The sequence below is a fragment of the Plecotus auritus genome (genome assembly GCF_963455305.1).
Source record: "Plecotus auritus genome assembly, chromosome: 2".
NCBI classification, from domain to species: domain Eukaryota; kingdom Metazoa; phylum Chordata; class Mammalia; order Chiroptera; family Vespertilionidae; genus Plecotus; species Plecotus auritus.
In genome coordinates, this window is record NC_137771.1 from 35446626 (window position 1) to 35466202 (window position 19577).

At 37.6% G+C, this 19577-nt stretch overlaps 1 protein-coding gene and 2 pseudogenes across 3 annotated transcripts in view; 1 reads left to right on the forward strand and 2 right to left on the reverse strand.

Annotated features, from left to right (window-relative positions):
* Positions 1-8727, reverse strand: part of LOC308240860 (uncharacterized protein C1orf185) — a gene marked incomplete at both ends in the record, with an annotated part of 22145 nt that extends 13418 nt beyond the window's left edge. Inside the window, 2 exons of the mRNA XM_080654299.1 lie at positions 3145-3250; positions 8667-8727. Of these exons, the coding sequence (XP_080510425.1) occupies positions 3145-3250; positions 8667-8727 (167 nt within the window). The remainder of the gene's footprint in view (positions 1-3144; positions 3251-8666) is intronic.
* Positions 8728-8882: 155 nt separating this feature from the next.
* Positions 8883-18652, forward strand: LOC308242745 (large ribosomal subunit protein eL8-like; annotated as a pseudogene). Its single transcript has 3 exons — positions 8883-8948; positions 9245-9903; positions 18621-18652. The product of its transcript is annotated as a large ribosomal subunit protein eL8-like (transcript).
* Positions 18653-18747: 95 nt separating this feature from the next.
* On the reverse strand, positions 18748-19228 carry LOC308242759 (trafficking protein particle complex subunit 6B-like; annotated as a pseudogene). Its single transcript has one exon. The product of its transcript is annotated as a trafficking protein particle complex subunit 6B-like (transcript).
* Positions 19229-19577: the final 349 nt, after the last annotated feature.

Below are 19577 nucleotides of genomic sequence, written 5' to 3' on the forward strand. Positions count from 1 at the left end.
CAACTCCTAGTTTAAAACCACTCCCTCAGCTTACTCTCTCCTCTAATCATCTCCTTATCCAGTAAATGGCATGAACAAATACTCAGTTGCTCACAGTACCTATGTGTTAGCATTAATTGGGCCATTTCACTTATTTTTCCTTACCTCATGTAATTCATCAAGCCCTCTAACTTAACCTGCAAAACCAACTCCTTCTCCCCATCTCCTCTACTTCCATATTAGTCAAGACACTATCATCTCTCACCTGGACTATGCAAAGCCTCCTAACTTGTCTCTCTGCTTTCACTCTTGCTCCATTAAAATTCAGGCTTCACAGGCAAGAAAAATCTTTTAAAAATATAAATCAGAACTTTCATACATTGCCAGTTGGAATGTACACCAACTTTGAAAAACTGGTAGGTTCCTATAATGTTAATCATATGATCCATTCAGGTATTTACCCAACAGAAGTGAAAGCACATGTACAAAAATATTTATATAAGAATGTTCACAGCAGCCTTATTCCTAACAGCTAAAAACTTGAAATGACCCAAATGTCCATTGACAGAAGGATAAATAAACAAACTCAGATGTATTCATACAATGGTATACTAGTCTTCAATAAAAACAATGAACTGCAGATAAAATTCAGCAACATAAATAAACCTCAAAAATATATTAAGTGAAAAAAGCAGGCATAAAGTCCATATGATTCCATTTACATGAAATTCAAGAATAGGCAAAATTAATCTATGATGATAAAAATTAGAATAATGATTGTCTCTGGGTAGAAGGAGGGAGTAATACCTAGAAAGGAGCGTGAGGGAACTTTATAGGGTGATGGAAAAGTTCTATATCTTGACTGGGATTGTGGATACATGGGATGTGTTTGTTGAAATTCATCATAATACATTTAAAATCTATGCACTTTTTGTATGTGAATTATATCTCAAACTTTAAGAAGTGTTTAATTCATCATAGGTGACATTATTACCTTTAATATGAGAATACTATTATGAAGTCTAAATGAGATAACATATAAAGCACATACATGCTTAGTATGTAGTAAACACTCAATGTTAGCTATTATTATGTGTTATTCCCCTGCTTAAATCTTGATAGCACAAACAGTAAAATGAAACCTCCATATTCTAGCCCAGTGATTTTCTTTTCTTTTTTCAATTTAAATGTTTTATTGTTGACTAGTCCAGCGATTTTCAACCAGTATGCTGCATCACACTGGTGTGCTGCAAGAATTTTTAAGACATGCTGATAGCTGACTATTTAGTCAGGAGCACTGACCTATTTTCCCTTATATTGTCAAATAAAAAAAAATGACAACAGCCAATGCAATAGCTGTGTAGTGTGAATGAATCAAAATTATACCTATTTTTTGTCAGATTGGCAAAAAATATATTTTTTTGGTGTGCCACAGAATTTTAGTAATTACTTCATGTGTACAATTAGATGAAAAAGGTTGAAAAGCTGTATAGAATTACCCCCCAAAATTAAAAATGGAATTGCCTTATGACCCAGCAATTCTACTTCTGGGAATATACCCAAAGAACCTGAAACACTAATTTGAAAAAATATATGTACCCCTATGTGTAGAGAGCGCCTGGGAAGGCACATAAGCATTTCTTTAATTATTGTCAGCTGAACTCAGTGGCATTGGTAGAGCCACGTCCTGGAAACACACCTTGCCAGAGGTAGGTGTGTTGTCAGCCTGACCTTCAGGGGATGGGTTTCATTATCTAAATCCAGCTAAGCACCAGGAACAAACATGATTATCTGGGCCCACCCAGAAATGACGATTACAAAGAACCCACAAGAATGCACATAGTCTCCTTTGTCTTGGGCTTTAGTAAAACTTCCTGGTTTTTGATGTATAAAATAAATGCACTGTATTGGCTCCGGGTCACTGTCTCTCCAAAAGAGGACAGCTGTCCCACCCAGCCCCAGCTTTTTCCTTCTATCTCTGTGTTTGTCTCTTTCTTTCATTTTCTCAATTCCCAGCAGCCCCTACTTAGGAACCACACCACTCTCTAGCCACTCTGGATGCAGAAAAGAAATATTTACACCTATGCTCAGTGCAGCATAATTTATAATAGCCAAGATTTGGAAACAGCCTAAGTTCTCATTAGTAGATGAGTGAATAAAAAAGGTATGGCACATTTACATAATGGAATACTACTCGGTTGTAAAAAAAAAAACACAAAAAATGGGGGGTGGGGGGAATCTTATCCTTTGCAAAAGCATGGATGGACTTGGAGAGTATTATGCAAAGTGAAATGAGCCAGTCAGAGAAAGACAAGTACCATATGATCTCACTTATGTAAACTAACAAACAAAATAGAAACAGACTCATAGATACAGAGAACAGACTGACACCTGTCAGAGGGGAGGGGGTTGGGAGATTGGGTGAAAAAGTTGGAGGGATTAAACAAAATCAAACAAACAAACAAACAAAAAACCCACAAACAGATCATAGACCCAGACAACAGTATGGTGATTACCAGAGAGACAGCAGGGTGGGGAGAGGTAGAAGAGGGTAAAGGGGGCATAAATGGTGATGGAAGGAGACTTGACATGGGGTGGTGAACACAGAATACAATATACAGATGATGTAATATAGAATTGTACACCTGAAACGTATATAATTTTATTAACCAATGTCACCCAATAAATTCAATAAAAGAAGAAAACACCAAATTTTAGGTTAAAAGGAACTGAGGTGTCAAGTATCTTTTTTTCTGTGTCTGGGAAAAGACTACAGATCTTTTCTTAAGTATCTTCTGAAGAAAGGGAGTCTTCCTGTCAGTTATGTTTTTAACTTCTATTAGTAGTGAAAACAATTTTAAATTTCTGGCCTTAAACTATAATTCAAACATATGTCTTCTAGAAAATGCAATAGATCTCATTATTTCTTAAAATTTTAATGCATGAAGATTGCTATTATACTATTTGGACAATTATACTACTAACACTTCTCTCTTCAGGCTACTTTAAACATGGAAAGCTTTCCCGCCCAATCAAAGGGTCTATAACCAAATCTCAAATTACAGAACCAACACTATTTTTGTTATTTAAACTTAATACCATTTGAAAAACTCTTTCATTGAATTTATAAAAGAAAAAGAAGTAAAATATTCCGATAAACCTTACCTTCGTTTGCAAATCAGGAACCACAAAGCTGATGCCAAAGCAAAGAAACCAATTCCAAAAGCAACAGCAGAAGCAGCCAGAAAATAGGTTAAGTGATTAGAAAAACCTACACAAATAAATTATAAAGGAATATTTCATGCATGTATCTTCAATCTCTAGGTAAAATTAAATAATATATTTCAAATGATACCATACAGTGTAGTGTTAAGACATTAACTAGGAAGTTGGGAGACCTGAATTCTGCTCTGTGCAATTCTCATAAATTTTAAGATCCTAATCATGCTGATTAGGGCCCGAAGTGCATAACTATGACCCTGCCAGGATTTGAGACCTTGGTTTTATTTGTTTTTGTATGACTGTCAAATCCTTCTTTCTGATCTAGTTTTCTCCCTTCCCAGTCCAGCTGAGAATTTTTTTCTGGTGTCATTCTTTGCAGTCTTCCAAAATAAGATACTTCATTTAAAGATTTTGATTATTAATCACAACAAAAAGTTAGATGAGGATAATAAAGAATAAGTATAAGGAATTTATTAAGATCTTAGGAATTTTTAAACATTTTATCCATACTTTATCTCAAGAACAGTAAAATATCATAGCCAACCCTAAATAAAAGCAATATAAAATAATAGCATATCAAAAGTTTATAATTGAAAAAGCTTATAGGACTTATAGGTATAACTCCTTCATTAAAATTGAGGCCCAGGTAGTCCCAGCTGGTTTTGCTCAGTGGATAGAGCATCGGCCTGCGGACTAAAGAGTCTGGGTTCAACTCTGGTCAAGGGCACATTCCTGGGTTGTGGGCTTGATCCCCAGTAGGGGGCATGTAGGAGGCAGCCGATAAAGGATTCTCTCTCATCATTGATGTTTCTATCTCTCTCTCCCTCTCCCTTCTTCTCTGAAATCAATATATATATATTTTAATTGAGGCCCAGGTAAGAGAAGTAACTGACTAAGGTTAGGTAGCAAATTAAAGCCAGTCCTGTTTTCTGGGTGTGTTTTTTTTTTTTATTATTATCTTAATACCAATAATCTTAATACTAGTGTGTATTCAAAAGAAATAGGAATAAAGAAAGGTAATTATAGTCAGATCAGTCAAGTATTCATTAAGATTCTGAAATATGCTACTTAAGCAAAAAGAGAGCTGTAGAAAGCTTTCACAGAAGGCTGTATAGAACCTGAAGGGCCTTAAAACATCCTAGGAATGTATTATTTGAGAATAAAAGGGTTCAAAAGTATAAAACTAACAGAAGATCTTTATGTGTAAGCATATTATAAGTTCTATAAGGGATATGACATGATAAAGACTTTGTTCCCATATTTTAATTGCTTCCTATGTAATTTCCAGTTTCCAAGAATCTTAGTTTTTTCCTTAATTTCCAGCTTCAGAAATCTTAGTTTCCTGGGGTTCATACATGTCTATATTTGAGAATTAATGGTACCAAGAAAGTTATATAAAGCTATATATCAAAATGATACTCATAAAAAAAGCCCTCTAAATGCCCCATATTAGGAAGTCAATTAAATGATCTATAGTAATAAAAGCATAATATGCTAATTAGACCAGACAGCCAAACAACCTTCCAGATGAAGCTGGGGCTGCGAGGGCCGAGGCAAGCCGCCGTGGCTGCAAGGGCCAAGCCCCTTGCATGAATTTTGTGCATTGGGCCTCTAGTGATATTATAAAATAAAATAAAATATCCTTTAATTATTTAGTGCAGGGTTTCTTAACTCAATACTATTCATCTTTTGAACAAGATAATTTGTCATAGGGATGGTCCTGGTGTATTGTACCAAAGATGTCTCCAGGCATTAACAAATGTACTCCAAGGGGTAGGCAAAATTGTTCCCCGTTGAGAATTACTGACATAGTGGTATAAAATGTCAGATAGTATTAAATGATAAAAGCAAGATAGATAAAACCCATATTTTAAAAAATTTTCAAGATATAGTTGTACTTAAATATAAGATAACGATATCTATGGACAAAAGAAGAAAAGCAAAAGAGAAATAACCAGAGGCTAAAACCACAGACATGCTAGGCACTGAGTGAGATCTGGAAGCAGGAATTAGCTAGAAGAAGCAAAGAAAATCATTGAGACAAGAATAAACACCCTCTGGCACAGTGAATGAAGATATTACCAAAATCTTTTAGAGAAGGGATTCCTGAGCCACCAATAAAAGACCAAAAATGGACTAAGGAGGAATCTTGGAAATAAAAAATTCAAAAATGTTAAGATGAAGTAAACTCTTCCTTGAATACAATTAATGAAATAAGAATAGTATGAATAAATTTGTCCAATTGTATACAGAAATAAAAATATGGTAAATAAATTATAATACTTGGAAAATATTAAGAGTATGTAACAAACATAAAGCTAATAATGGGTTCCAAAAGAGAGAATAGAGAAGTAGCAGAGAAGCAATGTTCAGAGATACGACCTAAGATTTTTACTTAAAAAAAATTTAAATTCACAAACAGTAAATTTGCATGTGTTTGCAGTTTTATAAGTTTTAGCAAATGCAAAGTCTTCAATCACCTCCACAATCAACTTACAGAACACTTCCATCACCCCCTGAAAGTTTCCTTGCACTGCCTGTAAGTGGCCAAGCACTAACTGCTGTCAACCACTGATTATTTTCCAACCTTATACTTTTGCCTTTCCAGAATTTCATATAAATGGTATCATACAACATGTGGCCTTTTGAGTCTGGCTCTTTTTCACTTAGCCAGACTAATGCAGTTAAGATTCATCCATGTCATTGCATATATCAATAGTTCGTATCTTTTTATTGCTAAGTAGCATTCAAATTTATAGATGCACCACAGTTTGTTTATTCTCCAGCTAAGAGAAGTTTGGCTGTTCCCAGTTTGGGGTTGTTAGGAATAGAGCTACTATATACTTTCATTAGGTATTTGTTTAAATATGAGTTTTTATTTCAGTAGTGTCAGGTAGCAAGTACAAGTATGTATTTAAATTTATGAGAAACTGTCCAAACTGCTTTCCAGAGTGGCTGTACTGTCTTGCTTTCCCACCAGCAATCCTATCTAATAAAAGAGTAATATGCAAATTAACCATTACTCCGCTACACCCACAAGCCATGCCCACCGGCCAATCAGGAGCGAATATGCAAATAAATCCAACCAAGATGGCTACGGCCACAGAGAGTAGGAGGGAGGCTTGGGTTTCCCTGGCAATGGAGGAAGCCAAGCTTTCCGCCTGCCCTTGCTGGCCTAGGCCTCCACTCAAGGCTACAAAGTTTCAATGATAGAAGATACATAAACCCAAACAGAAATGGTGGCAGCCACAGAGCTGGAAAGAGGAGGAGGCTACGGTTTCCCCCAGCGATGGAGGAAGCCAAGCTTTCTGCACACCCTGGCTGGCCCAGGCCTTGATTACGGCTACAAAGTTTCAATTATAGAAGATACATAAATCCCAACAGAAATGGCTGCCGCCACGGAGCAAGCAGAAGGCTTGGCTCCACTCCAGGCTACAAAGTTTCAATTGTAGAAGATAAACAAACCCCAGATACCAGGGCCTCTGCTTGGGTCGCCAGGGGGCGTGGCTGGCCTGCAAACCACCACAGGCCCCTCACCCAGGCCGCCCCATGCCCCAAGGGAACCCCCACCCGGATCTGGGACACCCTTCAGGGCAAACCAGCTGGCCCCCACCCATGCACCAGGCCTCTATCCTACCTAATAAAAGAGTAATATGCAGATTGACCATCACTCCAACACACAAGATGGCTGCCCCCATGTGGTCAAAGATCCTGCCCCCATGTGGACACAAGATGGCCACCACAAGATGGCCAGCAGGGGAGGGCAGTTGGGAGGAACCAGGCCTGCAAGGGAAGGCAGTTGTGGGTGATCAGGCCAGCAGGGGAGGGCAGTTGGGAGGGACCAGCCCTGCAATGGAGGGCAGTTGGGGGCGATCAAGCCTGCAGGGGAGGGCAGTTAGGGGTGACCAGGCCTGCAGGGGAAGGCAGTTAGGGGCAAAAAGGCTGGCAGGGGAGCAGTTAGGCATCAATCAGGCTGGCAGGGGAGTGGTTAGGGGGTGATCAGGCTGGCAGGCAGAAGCAGTTAGGGGCAATCAGGAAGGCAGGAAGGCGAGCAGTTGGGAACCAGCAGTCCTGGATTGTGAGAGGGATGTCTGACTGCCTGTTTAAGCCCGATCCTACCAGGATAGGGCTTAAACAGGCAGTCAGACATCCCTCGAGGGGTCCCAGATTAAAGAGGGTGCAGGCTGGGCTGAGGGACACACACCCCTGTGCACGAATTTCATGCACCGGGCCTCTAGTAGAGTATAATAGTTCCAGTTTCTTTTCTCTGTATCATCACCACCACTTCATAGTGTCAGTTTTATTTCAGCCATTCTAATACATGTGCAGTAGCATTTCATTGTGGTTTTAATTATTTTCATTTCCTTAGTGAATAATGAGGTTGAGCATCTTGCCATGTGCTTATTTACCATCTGTCTAGCTTCTTCACTTAAGTATGTGTTTAAATCTTTGCTAATTTTTTAGAATTCTTCATATATTCTGGATACAAGTCCTTGGTCGGATATATGATTTGGAGATATTTTCTCCCAGTCTGTGGCTTGTCTTTCCAATTCTCTTAACAGTGTCTTTCACAGAGCAAAACTTTTAAATTTTGTTCACGTCCAATTTATCAACTTTTTTCTTCTATGGATTGTACTATGGGGTCCTATCTGAGAACTCTTTGCCTAACCTAGATCATGAAGATTTTCTTGTATGTTTTCTTATAAAAGATTTGTAGCTTCCATACTTGTGAATATTTATAATCACATGTAAATAACTCATGAATTAAAGAAGAAATAAATGGAAATGTGTAGAACTAATTAATAATGAAAGCACTCTGTATAAATACTTGCAGCAACAATGCTGGAGCCAAATTCAAGGGAAATGTATGACCCTAAATACATATATCAGAAAAGAAATCTGAAAAATAATGAGCTTGCCATTCAAATTATAAGTTGAAAAGGACTAGCAAGCAAAATAAGCCCAAATGATGTAGAGGAAGGAATTAAAGAACAGAAATTAATGAAATGCAAATTAAGATTTTTGGTCAAGACTAATAAAATGACAAATCTCCACTAAGATTAACCAAATTAAAAGAAGGCATAAGTAGACAATATTAAAAATGAAGAATGGACATAGTTATAGCAGAGATTAAAATAAGAAAATTTATGCTAATATCTTAAAACTTATACTAAATTATTATATATATACCTAAAAAATGACTTACAAAAAGTGACTCAAGAAGTAATAGAAAACCTAAATGAACATGTATCCATTAAATTGAATCAGCAGTTACAAATTTCCCCCAAAGAAAAAAGCAGGCCCCAATAACTTTACAATTTCTACTGTATACCCATGATTCAAGTATTTCTTATCTTATACAAGCTCTTCCAGAAAATAGAAAGAGATTGTTGGCTGTTTGTCCAAATACATTTTCCTCTTCTTCCCAGGCAAAAAGGTAAACTACATGTCCCAGCTTCCCATACCATTAGGTGAAGCCATGTGACTGAGTTCTAACCAATGGAATTTGAGTAGAAGTGATGTCATAAAAAGCTCCTAAGCACCTTTCTCCATGTTCTTTCTCTTTTAGGCTTAACTGGGATGGAGATGATCTGAACGGGACTTTGGAAGCCATGTCATCATGAATCTAATTGACACTCAACCCAAATAAAATGAAAACACAACACACCAAAATTTATGGGATGCCACCAAAGCAGTACTCAGGGGGGAAAAATTTTTACCAAAAAACTGCAATATTAGAAAAAAATGTGTGAAGAATCTTTTGGGCTTAATTTGCTCTAGAATAAATAGAGCAAATTAAGCCCAAAATAAACAGAAGAAAAAAAAACACACACACACCTAAAAACTAAAGTAAAATAGAAAACAAAAACAACAGAGAAAATCAATAAAACCAAAAGGTCGTTCTTTGAGATCTACAAAATTGAAATCTTTTAGCTAGACTGATCAATAAAAAGAAAAAGGGTCTCTCCTCCCACTGCCCAAGATGCCAAAAGGAAAGAAGCCTAAGGGGTAGAAGGTGGCACTGGTCCCTACTGTCGTGAAGAAGAAAGCCAAAAAGGCGGTAAATTCTGTTTGAGAAAAGGCCCAAGAATTTTGGCATTGGACAAGACATCCAGTCCAAAGGGGACCTCACTTGCTTTGTCAAATGGCCCTGCTACATTTGGCTGCAGGGGCAAAGGGCTATTCTCTGCCATATAAGCGTCTGAAAGCTGAAAGCGTCTCCTGTGATTAACCAGTTCTCCCAGGTCTTGGTCTGCCAAACAGCTACTTAACTGCTTAATCTGGCCCACAAGAGACAAAGCAAGAGAAGTAGCAGAGATTGTTGGCCTGAGCTGAGAAAAAAGCTGCTGGCAAAGGGAATATCCCCACCAAGAGACTACCTGTTCTAGTAGGGGTTAACACTTGTCACTACCTTAGTAAAGAATAAGAAGATGGAGCTGGTAGTGACTGCACATGATGTGGATCCCATTGAGCCGCTTGTCTTCCTGTCTGCTCTGTGCTGTAAGATGGGATTTCCTTACTGCATTATCCAGGGTAAGGCCAGGCTGGGGTGTCCAGTCCACAGGAAGACCTGCACCACCATCACCTTCACACAGATTAACTTGGAAGACAAAGCTGCTCTTGCTAAGCTGGTGGAAGCTACCTGGACCAATTACAATGACAGATATGATGAGATCTGCTGGGCAACATCCTGTGTCCAAAGTGGGTTGTTCAAATTGCCAAGCTGTAAAAGGCAAAGGCTCAAGAACTGGCCACCAACCTGGACTAAATATACACTATTGAGTTTTCTCATAAAAGTAATAAAAATTCTCCTTAAAAAAAAATGGGCACAATTACAAATATCAGAAATTAGAGAGGTGACATTATTACAGATTCTACAAATAGTAAAAGAATAGGAAGGCAATTTTTCTGAACAATTTTATACTAATAAATTTAACAACTTACATGAAATGGAAAAATTCCTCAAAAGACATAAATTTCCAAGCTTATTCAAAAAGAAATAGATAACATGAATAGACACATATCAATGAAAGGAATCGAAATTGTAGTTAAAATTCTACCTACAAAAAAACCTCTATGTTCAGGTGGCCTCCCTGGTAAATTCTACTAAACTTTTAATGATTAGCATTAAATAAAAATTAGTATTAAAATAGTACTAATTCTACACAAATGTCTCCAAAAATTTAAATACAAGAGAACACTTTCAATTCATTCTATGAGACCAGCTTTACTTTGATACCAAAACCAAACAAGAACAAGAGCCAGAGCAAGAGAGAGAAAGGGAAGAAATTATAAATTGAACATAAATGCAAAATGCATCTATGTTATGCATCATGAACATAGATGCAAAAATTCTAAACAATATTTTAGCAAATAAATACAACATTATATTAAAAGGATGATATATCATGACCAAGTGCGATTTATCCCAAGAATATAGGGTTGGTTTAGGATTTTAAAACCAATCAAAGAAATATACCATATTAACAAGTTTGGAGCTGAGGGTCGCACGAGGAGTGTTTGTTGGCAAGTTTAGGGACAGGTAAACTCCAGGAGAAGGTGGGGACTGCTAGACGGGGTTCCCCTGACCGGGCAGCCCCCACTGCAGCTGGGTCCCCTCCCGGAGCTGCAGGCTCGGACACGGAGTCTGCGCAATCTTGAAAGGGAAAGTGGAGCTTATCAGAAGCCTGAAAATCCACAACTGCGGCACCCACAGAACAGCTGCAAGCCCCAGAACAACGCTCCCCAATTGGCGCAAACACGCGGATTCAGAGGAGCTCTACACTCCACGACAGAAAGGTCAGATTTCGCCTGGGATAATGAGAGAGAGAACTACATAACCAGACATCCGGAGAAGAGAGACCATGGGGAGACAAAGAAACAGCCCGCATATGAAAGAAAAGCAGGCATCACCGGAAAAGGAAGTAAACGAAATGGAGGCAAGCAACCTTCCAGAGAAAGAATTCAGAGAAATGGTCATAAGGTGGCTGAAAAGAATAGAAGACAAATTCGACAATATGAGTAAGAACCAAGAGGAAATGAAGAAGAACCAAGAAGAAATGAAAAATTACATCGCTGCTGTAAAGAACTCAGTAGAAAGCATAAAGAGTAGATTAGAAGAAGCAGAGGACCGCATCAGTGAGCTAGAAGACAAGATGGGAAAAAATACCCAAGTAGAGCAGCTTCTGGAAAAAAAAATTAAAAATCAGGAGGAGAGCCTAAAGGAACTTTGGGACAACATGAAACAAAACAACATCCACATAATGGGGGTTCCAGAAGGAAAGGAAACTGAGCAAGGAATAGAAAACCTGTTTGAAGAAATAATGACAGAAAACTTCCCTGATATAGGGAAGAAAAAACCCACACAAATCCAAGAAGCTCACAGAGTCCCAAGCAAAATGAACCCCAAAAGACTGACGCCAAGGCACATTATAATTAAATTGGCAAACATCAATGACAAAATAAGAATCTTAAAAGCGGCAAGAGAGAGACAGAAAGTTACATACAAAGGAACCCCCATCAGACTAGCAACTGATTTCTCAACAGAAACTCATCAGGCCAGAAGGGAATGGAATGAAATATACAAAGTCATGCAAAGGAAGGGTCTGAATCCAAGAATACTGTACCCAGCAAGGCTATCAATCAAAATTGAAGGTGAAATCAGGAGCTTCACAGACAAAAAAGGACTAAGGGAATTTATTACAACCAAACCAGCAATGCAAAAAATGCTAAAGGGTCTGCTGAAAAAAAAAAAAAAGAAATAAGAATCGAAGAAGGAACACAGGGGTAAAGAATAAAAATGGCGACAAATAATTACCTATCAATAATAACTTGGATAAGAAAACAAGACCCATATATCTGCTGTCTACAAGAAACCCACCTCAGAAAAAAAAAGACACAGACTGAAGGTGAAGGGATGGAAAAAGGTCTTCCAGGCGAATGGAAATGATAAAAAAGCTGGGGTAGCAATACTTATATCTGACAAATTAGATCTTAAAGTGAAGGACATAACAAGAGATAAGGAAGGCCACTTCATAATACTAAAGGGAGCAATCTAACAAGAAGAAATAACTCTGGTAAACATATATGCACCCAATACAGGAGCACCCAAGTACATAAAAAAATCTCCTGGAGGATATCAAGGGAGAGATTGACAGCAATACAATCATAGTAGGGGACTTTAATACCCCACTATCACCATTGGACAAATCCGCTAAACAAAAAATCAGCAAAGAAACATCAATCCTAAATGACTCACTACACCAGATGGAATTAATTGACATATTCAGAACCTTTCACCCCAAAGCCACAGAATATACATTCTTCTCAAGTGCACATGGGTCATTTTCAAAGATAGACCATATGTTGGGACATAGGCAAAGTCTCTTCAAATTCAAGAAGATAGAAATCATATCAAGCATCTTCTCAGACCACAGTGGCATAAAACTGTAAATCAACTACAATAAAAACAATCCAAAGAAATCAAACACATGGAGACTAAACAGCATGCTATTAAACAATGACTGGGTTACCAGAGAGATCAAGGAAGAAATAAAAAACATCATCGCAACAAATGACAATGAAAACACAACAATCCAAAATCTGTGGGACATAGCAAAAGCAGTCTTGAGAGGGAAGTTCATAGCTCTACAAGCATATTGAAAAAAAACAAGAAACAATGGTAATAAATTACCTAACCCTACAACTCAAAGAGTTAGAAAAAGAGCAACAAGAAAAGCCCAGTGTGAGCAGAAAGAAGGAAATAATAAAGATCAGAGCGGAGATAAATGACATAGAGTCCAAAGAAACAATACAAAAGATCAACAAAACCAAGAGCTGGTTCTTTGAAAGGATAAACAATATTGATGAACCTCTAGCCAGGCTTACCAAGAAGCAAAGAGAGAGGACCCAAATAAACAAAATCAGAAATGAAAGAGGTGAAATAACAACAGATCCCGCCGAAATACAAAGGATTGTTAAAAAATACTACGAACAACTCTATTCCAACAAACTGGACAACCTGGAGGAAATGGACATATTCCTAGAAATATATAACCTTCCAAAACTCAATCAGGAAGAATCTAAACAGCTCAATATGCCAGTAACTATGGAAGAAATTGAAGCAGTCATCAAAAAGCTTCCGGCAAACAAAAGACCAGGGCCAGACGGCTTCACAGGAGAGTTTTACCAAACATTCAAGGAAGAACTAAAACCTATCCTCCTCAGACTATTCCAAAAAATTCAAGAGGAAGGAACACTTCCAAGCTCCTTCTATGAAGCCAGCATCACCCTAATACCAAAACCAGATAAAGACAACACAATGAAAGAGAATTACAGGCCAATATCCCTCATGAATGTAGATGCCAAAATCCTCAACAAAATTCTAGCAAATCAGATCCAGCAGTACATCAGAAAGATCATACACCATGACCAAGTAGGATTTATCCCAGGAATGCAAGGATGGTACAATATCCGCAAATCAATCAACGTGATACATCACATAAACAAATTGAGAGATAAAAATCACATAGTCATATCAACTGATGCAGAAAAAGCATCTGACAAAATCCAACACCCTTTCTTGATAAAAACTCTCAACAAGGTGGGAATAGAAGGATCATACCTCAACATAATAAAAGCTATATATGATCAACCCACAGCTAACATCATACTCAATGGGCAAAAACTAAAACCATTTCCCCTAAGAACAGGAACAAGACAGGGATGCCCACTCTCACCACTTCTGTTTGAAATAGTCTTGGAAGTATTAGCCATTGCAATTAGACAAGAAGAAATAAAAGGTATCCAAATTGGAAAAGAAGAAGTAAAGCTGTCCTTATTTGCAGATTACATGATATTGTACATAAAAAATCCAAAAGACTCCATCAAAAAACTAACAGACTTAATAAATGAATTCGGCAATGTAGCAGGATACAAAATTAACGCCAAGAAATCTATGGCATTTCTATACACCAATAGTGAACTTACAGAAAGAGAGACCAAAAAAGCAATCCCATTTACCATCGCACCAAAAAAATTAAGATACCTAGGAATAAACTTAACCAAGGATGTAAAAGACCTATACGCGGAAAACTACAGGACACTGAAAAAAGAGATGGAGGAAGACGTAAACAGATGGAAGAACATACCATGTTCATGGATTGGTAGAATCAACATCATCAAAATGTCCATACTACCCAAAGCAATCTGTAGATTCAATGCACTCCCCATTAAAATACCAATGGCATATTTCACAGACCTAGAAAGAACTCTCCAAAAATTCATCTGGAATAAAAAAAGACCCCGAATAGCCACAGCAATCCTGAGAAAGAAGAATAAAGTAGGGGGTATCTCAATACCAGATTTCAAGCTGTATTACAAAGCCACTGTTGTCAAAACAGCCTTGTACTGGCACAAGAACAGACATATAGACCAATGGAATAGAATAGAGAATCCAGATATCAACCCAAACCATTATACGCAATTAATATTTGACAAAGGACGCATGAACATACAATGGAGTCAAGACAGTCTCTTCAATAAATGGTGTTGGGAAAATTGGACAGATACATGCAAAACAATGAAACTAGATCACCAACTTACACCATACACAAAATAAACTCAAAATGGATATAGGACTTAAACATAAGACGGGAAACCATAAAAATACTAGAGGAATCCACAGGCAGCAAAATCTCAGACATATGCCGAAAGAACTTCTTCACTGATACTGCCCCTAGGGCAATGGAAGCCAAAGAGAAAATAAACAAATGGGACTACATCAAAATAAAAAGCTTTTGCACAGCAAAAGAAACCATCAACAAAACAACAAGAAACCCCACTGTATGGGAGAACATATTTGCAAATGTTATCACTGATAAAGGTTTAATCTCCAACATCTACAGGCAGCTTATACAACTTAATAAAAGGAAGATAAATGATCCAATAAAAAAATGGGCAACGGACCTAAATAGAATCTTTTCAAAAGAAGACAGAAGGAAGGCGAAGAGACACATGAAAACATGCTCAAAGTCACTAATTATTCGAGAGATGCAAATCAAAACGACAATGCGATACCATCTCACTCCTGTCAGAATGGCTATCATCAACAAATCAACAAATGGCAAGTGTTGGCGAGGATGTGGAGAAAAAGGAACCCTGGTGCACTGCTGGTGGGAATGCAGACTGGTGCAGCCACTGTGGAGAACAGTATGGAGTTTTCTCAAAAAACTGAAAATGGAACTCCCATTTGACCCAGTAATCCCACTCCTAGGAATATATCCTAAGAAACTAGAAACACCAATCAGAAAGGATATATGCACCCCTATGTTCATAGCAGCACAATTTACAATAGCTAAGATTTGGAAACAGCCTAGGTGCCCGTCAGCAGATGACTGGATCAGCAAACTATGGTACATCTACACAATGGAATACTATGCTACCATAAAAAAGAAGGAATTATTACCATTTGTAGGCACCTGGATGGAATTAGAGAACATTATGCTAAGTGAAATAAGCCAGTCAATGATAGAAAAAATACCACATGATCTCACTCATTTGGGGATAATGAAAAACATTATAAACTGATGAACAAAAAGATAGATACAGAGGCAGTAAAGCATCAAACAGACTGTCAAATTACAGCGGGAAGGTTAGGGAGAGGTGGGGGAAATAAGAGATCAACCGAAGGACTTATATGCATGCATATAAGAGTAACCAACGGATGCAAAACATTGGGGGGTGAGGGCATGTATGGGAGTGGGGTGGGGGGGACAATGGTAAGATATGTACACATATAATACCTTAATAAATATATATATATAAAAAAAACAAGTTTGGAAAGAAAATCCATATAATTAACATGGATCTATGTCAATAGACAGGAAACAATTTGATAAGATCCAACATTTATTCCTGATTTGGAAACAAAAAGGCACAAAAAACAAATCTCAGCAAACTACGATAGAAGGGCAACTATCCTAGTATCAGGTTCCTCAACCTGATAAAACCCATTTAAAAAAAGTAATCAGACTTAATGATAGAAGACTGAATGCTTTCTTTCTAAAATCAGGAGCAATACAGGGACTTCCATTCTCACAACTTTTATTCAACAATGTACTGATGGTTCTTGACAGTGCAACCGGGCATGAAAAAGAAATAGAAAGCATCTTGATTAAAAAATAAGAAATAAATGTTTATAATCTCAGAGTTATAGTCTGAATGTTTTTGTGCCCCCCAAATTCATATGTTGACATTCTAATGCCCAGTGTGATATTGGTAGTCAATGAGTATTAGAAGGTAGAGCCTTCAGAGGTACATGGGTCCTGAGAGTGGAGCCCTCATGAATGGGATTAGCACTGTTATGGAAAAGATCCCACAGAGCTCCCTAGCCCCTTCCAACCATGTGAGGACACAACAATAAGCAAGAAGAAGGATTTCTCCAGACACAAAACTTGACCATGCAGGTACCCTAACCTCAGATTTCCACCTACCAGAACTGTAAGAAATAAATTCTGTTGTTTATAAGCCAACCAGTTCATGGTATTTTATGACAGTAGTTCAAATGGACTAAAATACACAGAGAACATGATCATCAATGTAAAAAAAATCCGTGGAATTTAAAATAAACTAGAACAGTTAAGTGAGTTTAACAAGAATGCAAGATACAAATCAATATACAAAAAAAAAAAAATTGTCCTCTGAAACTGCAAAACTCCTAGAAGAAAACAGGTAAAAAGTTTTATGACAGTCTTGGCAGTAGTCTCATGAATATGACACCAACAGCAAAAATAGACAAGTGGGACTATATAAAAAAGTTTCTGCACAGCGAAGGAAATAACAGAGTAAAAAGGCAATATACAGAATGGAGAAAAATATTTGCAAACAATAAGTGTTTAATTTCCAAAATATAAAAGCTAAAACCAATAGCAAAAAATAACTAATATCCTAATATAGAAATGGGCTAAAGAATTGAATATACATTTTTCCAATGAAGACATACAAATGACCAACAGGCATATGAGTAGATGTTCAACATCACTATTAGGGAAATGCAAGTCAAAATCACAATGAGATTATCAACTCATACCTGCTAGCATGGCCATTAATAAAAAACAAACAAGTGTTGGCAAGAATGTGGAGAAATTGGAACTCTTGTACACTGTTGGTGGGAATGCAAAATGATGCAGCTGCTATGGAAAACAGTATGGAGTTTCCTCAAAAAATTAAAATTAGCCCTGGGTGGTTTGGCTCAGTGGATAGAGCGTCGCTCTTCGAACTGAAGGGTCCGGGTTTGATTCCGGTCCACGTGCCCTGGTTGCAGGCTCCATCCCCACCCAGTAGGGGCGTGTGGGAGGCAGCCGAGAGATGATTCTCTCTTATCGTTTCTCTTTCTCTCTCTGCCTTCCTCTCCAAAATTAAAAAAATAAAAATAAATTAGAACTACCATATGATGCAGCAATCTCACTACATCTACCTCAAGGGGGTGAGGGGGTTAGAAAGATTAAATTAGCTAATGAATTAAAAGCATATTAAAAGCTGGGGGGGGGGATTACCAAATGTTATTAATCTGGTAAGAGTAAAAGTCAAGCTCCTTAATTTCCAAAACAGATGAGATACTTATCACTTGTATATCTGTCATATAAAATACATTTTTTCTTCAGTAAATAATAAATGACTGAATCCTTGTCAGTTATCTTGAACTGACTGCTATCTGGCTCCTCACAGTGAGTGCAGACAAATGAAACTTTAAATAAGAAGGATATGTAATCAAATATTACTTGCAATAAGTGACTGTATTAGAAAATATATCTGCCCAAACTGGTTTGGCTCAGTGGATAGAGCGTCAGCCTGGGGACTGAAGGGTCCCGGGTTCGATTCCGGTCAAGGGCATGTACCTTGGTTGCGGGCACATCCCCGGTGGGAGGTGTGCAGGAGGCAGCTGATCGATGTTTCTCTCTCATCGATGTTTCTGGCTCTCTATCCCTCTCCCTTCCTCTCTGTAAAATATCAATAAAATATATTTTTTTTAAAAAAGAAAATATATCTAAGCCACAGTAGATTAATATTGTTATGTTTTAATATTATATCTTTTTTGCTGTTAGCTTTTTTAATAACCAAAACAAATTCATATAACAATAAAAAATTGTTCATTCTTCCACAAATGATTCTGACTTGTGCATACTTTTCTTTATGCTAATTTATCAAACCCTGAGTTTTGTTTCTCCATCTGTGATTAAATACACATCACTCAAATAAAAAATTTTAAAATAAGGATCTTACATCTTGGTATTTATTAATTTGAAATCATGTTTTTTTTCATTCTGAATAGTTTAAGTAAAATGTATGTTACGGTAGAATGTCTCTTTATGTGCTTTAACTTGTTAAATTGCTAAAATACAACCTTACTCCTGCTTAAGAGTACATCTTCATTATACAAGTTAGCAAATAGCTTATATCAATACAAATGTCCAACAATGTAATGCAATCATTGCTACTTGAAATACTTCCTGCATGAATAATTTAACTCTTTACCATGTTGAAGCCTTATTTCTCAGTATGTTCTACAACTTCTGTATCTTCACAAGCAGGCATTGAAGACACTTCAATTGTTACAATACTTTTTATCCCCAAGTTTGATAAGCCACCTCTGATTAAGCCACATGTAAATGTTACATACTTAGATGTGTGTTCTAATTTGTTTTCCTGCAGACATCTGAGTAAGCAGACGAAATTTGTTGTCCTGAAGTACATAGATGCCCTGATGATTTGTCCTTAAACTGTCGATTTGTTTCTTGAATACTGTAGTCCAGAAATCTTTACAAATGAACTTCATGATATCTAACTCATCCTTGAACCTTGCTGTATCTTTTGTAACCCTATCAATCCTTGTCCACTCCAAACCCTCTGTTTTCCAACTTAGCATCCATTTTTCACCCCTCCCCCAACCCTCCTTTCAGCTCCGCGGACAGTACACTCTTGACACCACTTCCTTATGGAGAAGCACAAACAAGGCCTCCTTGGCCATTTCCTGCTTATTCTTCAAAGCTCTGGTTTTTGGCTCCCCATTTGGGCCAGGCTCGTGGGTGCTGGCTAGCGCCAGATCGATTTGGACTGCGCAGCTGCTCCCTCAGTCCCCAGCCTGTCCCTGGTTGCTAGGAGATGGAGGAATTCACTTGGTTTCCTGAAGGCTGGTACTGGAGTGAGCCCAGGCGTGGCCACCCCAGGGTGGCCAAGTCCTCTGGCCAAATCTTAATATTTATGTCTTTATAGCAAGGATATAATAATAAAATTAAAAAAGATTGCATACGGAATAATCATCTAAACATTAACTATATTATCCATCATATTATTCTAAGTGTCCCTTATATAAGGAT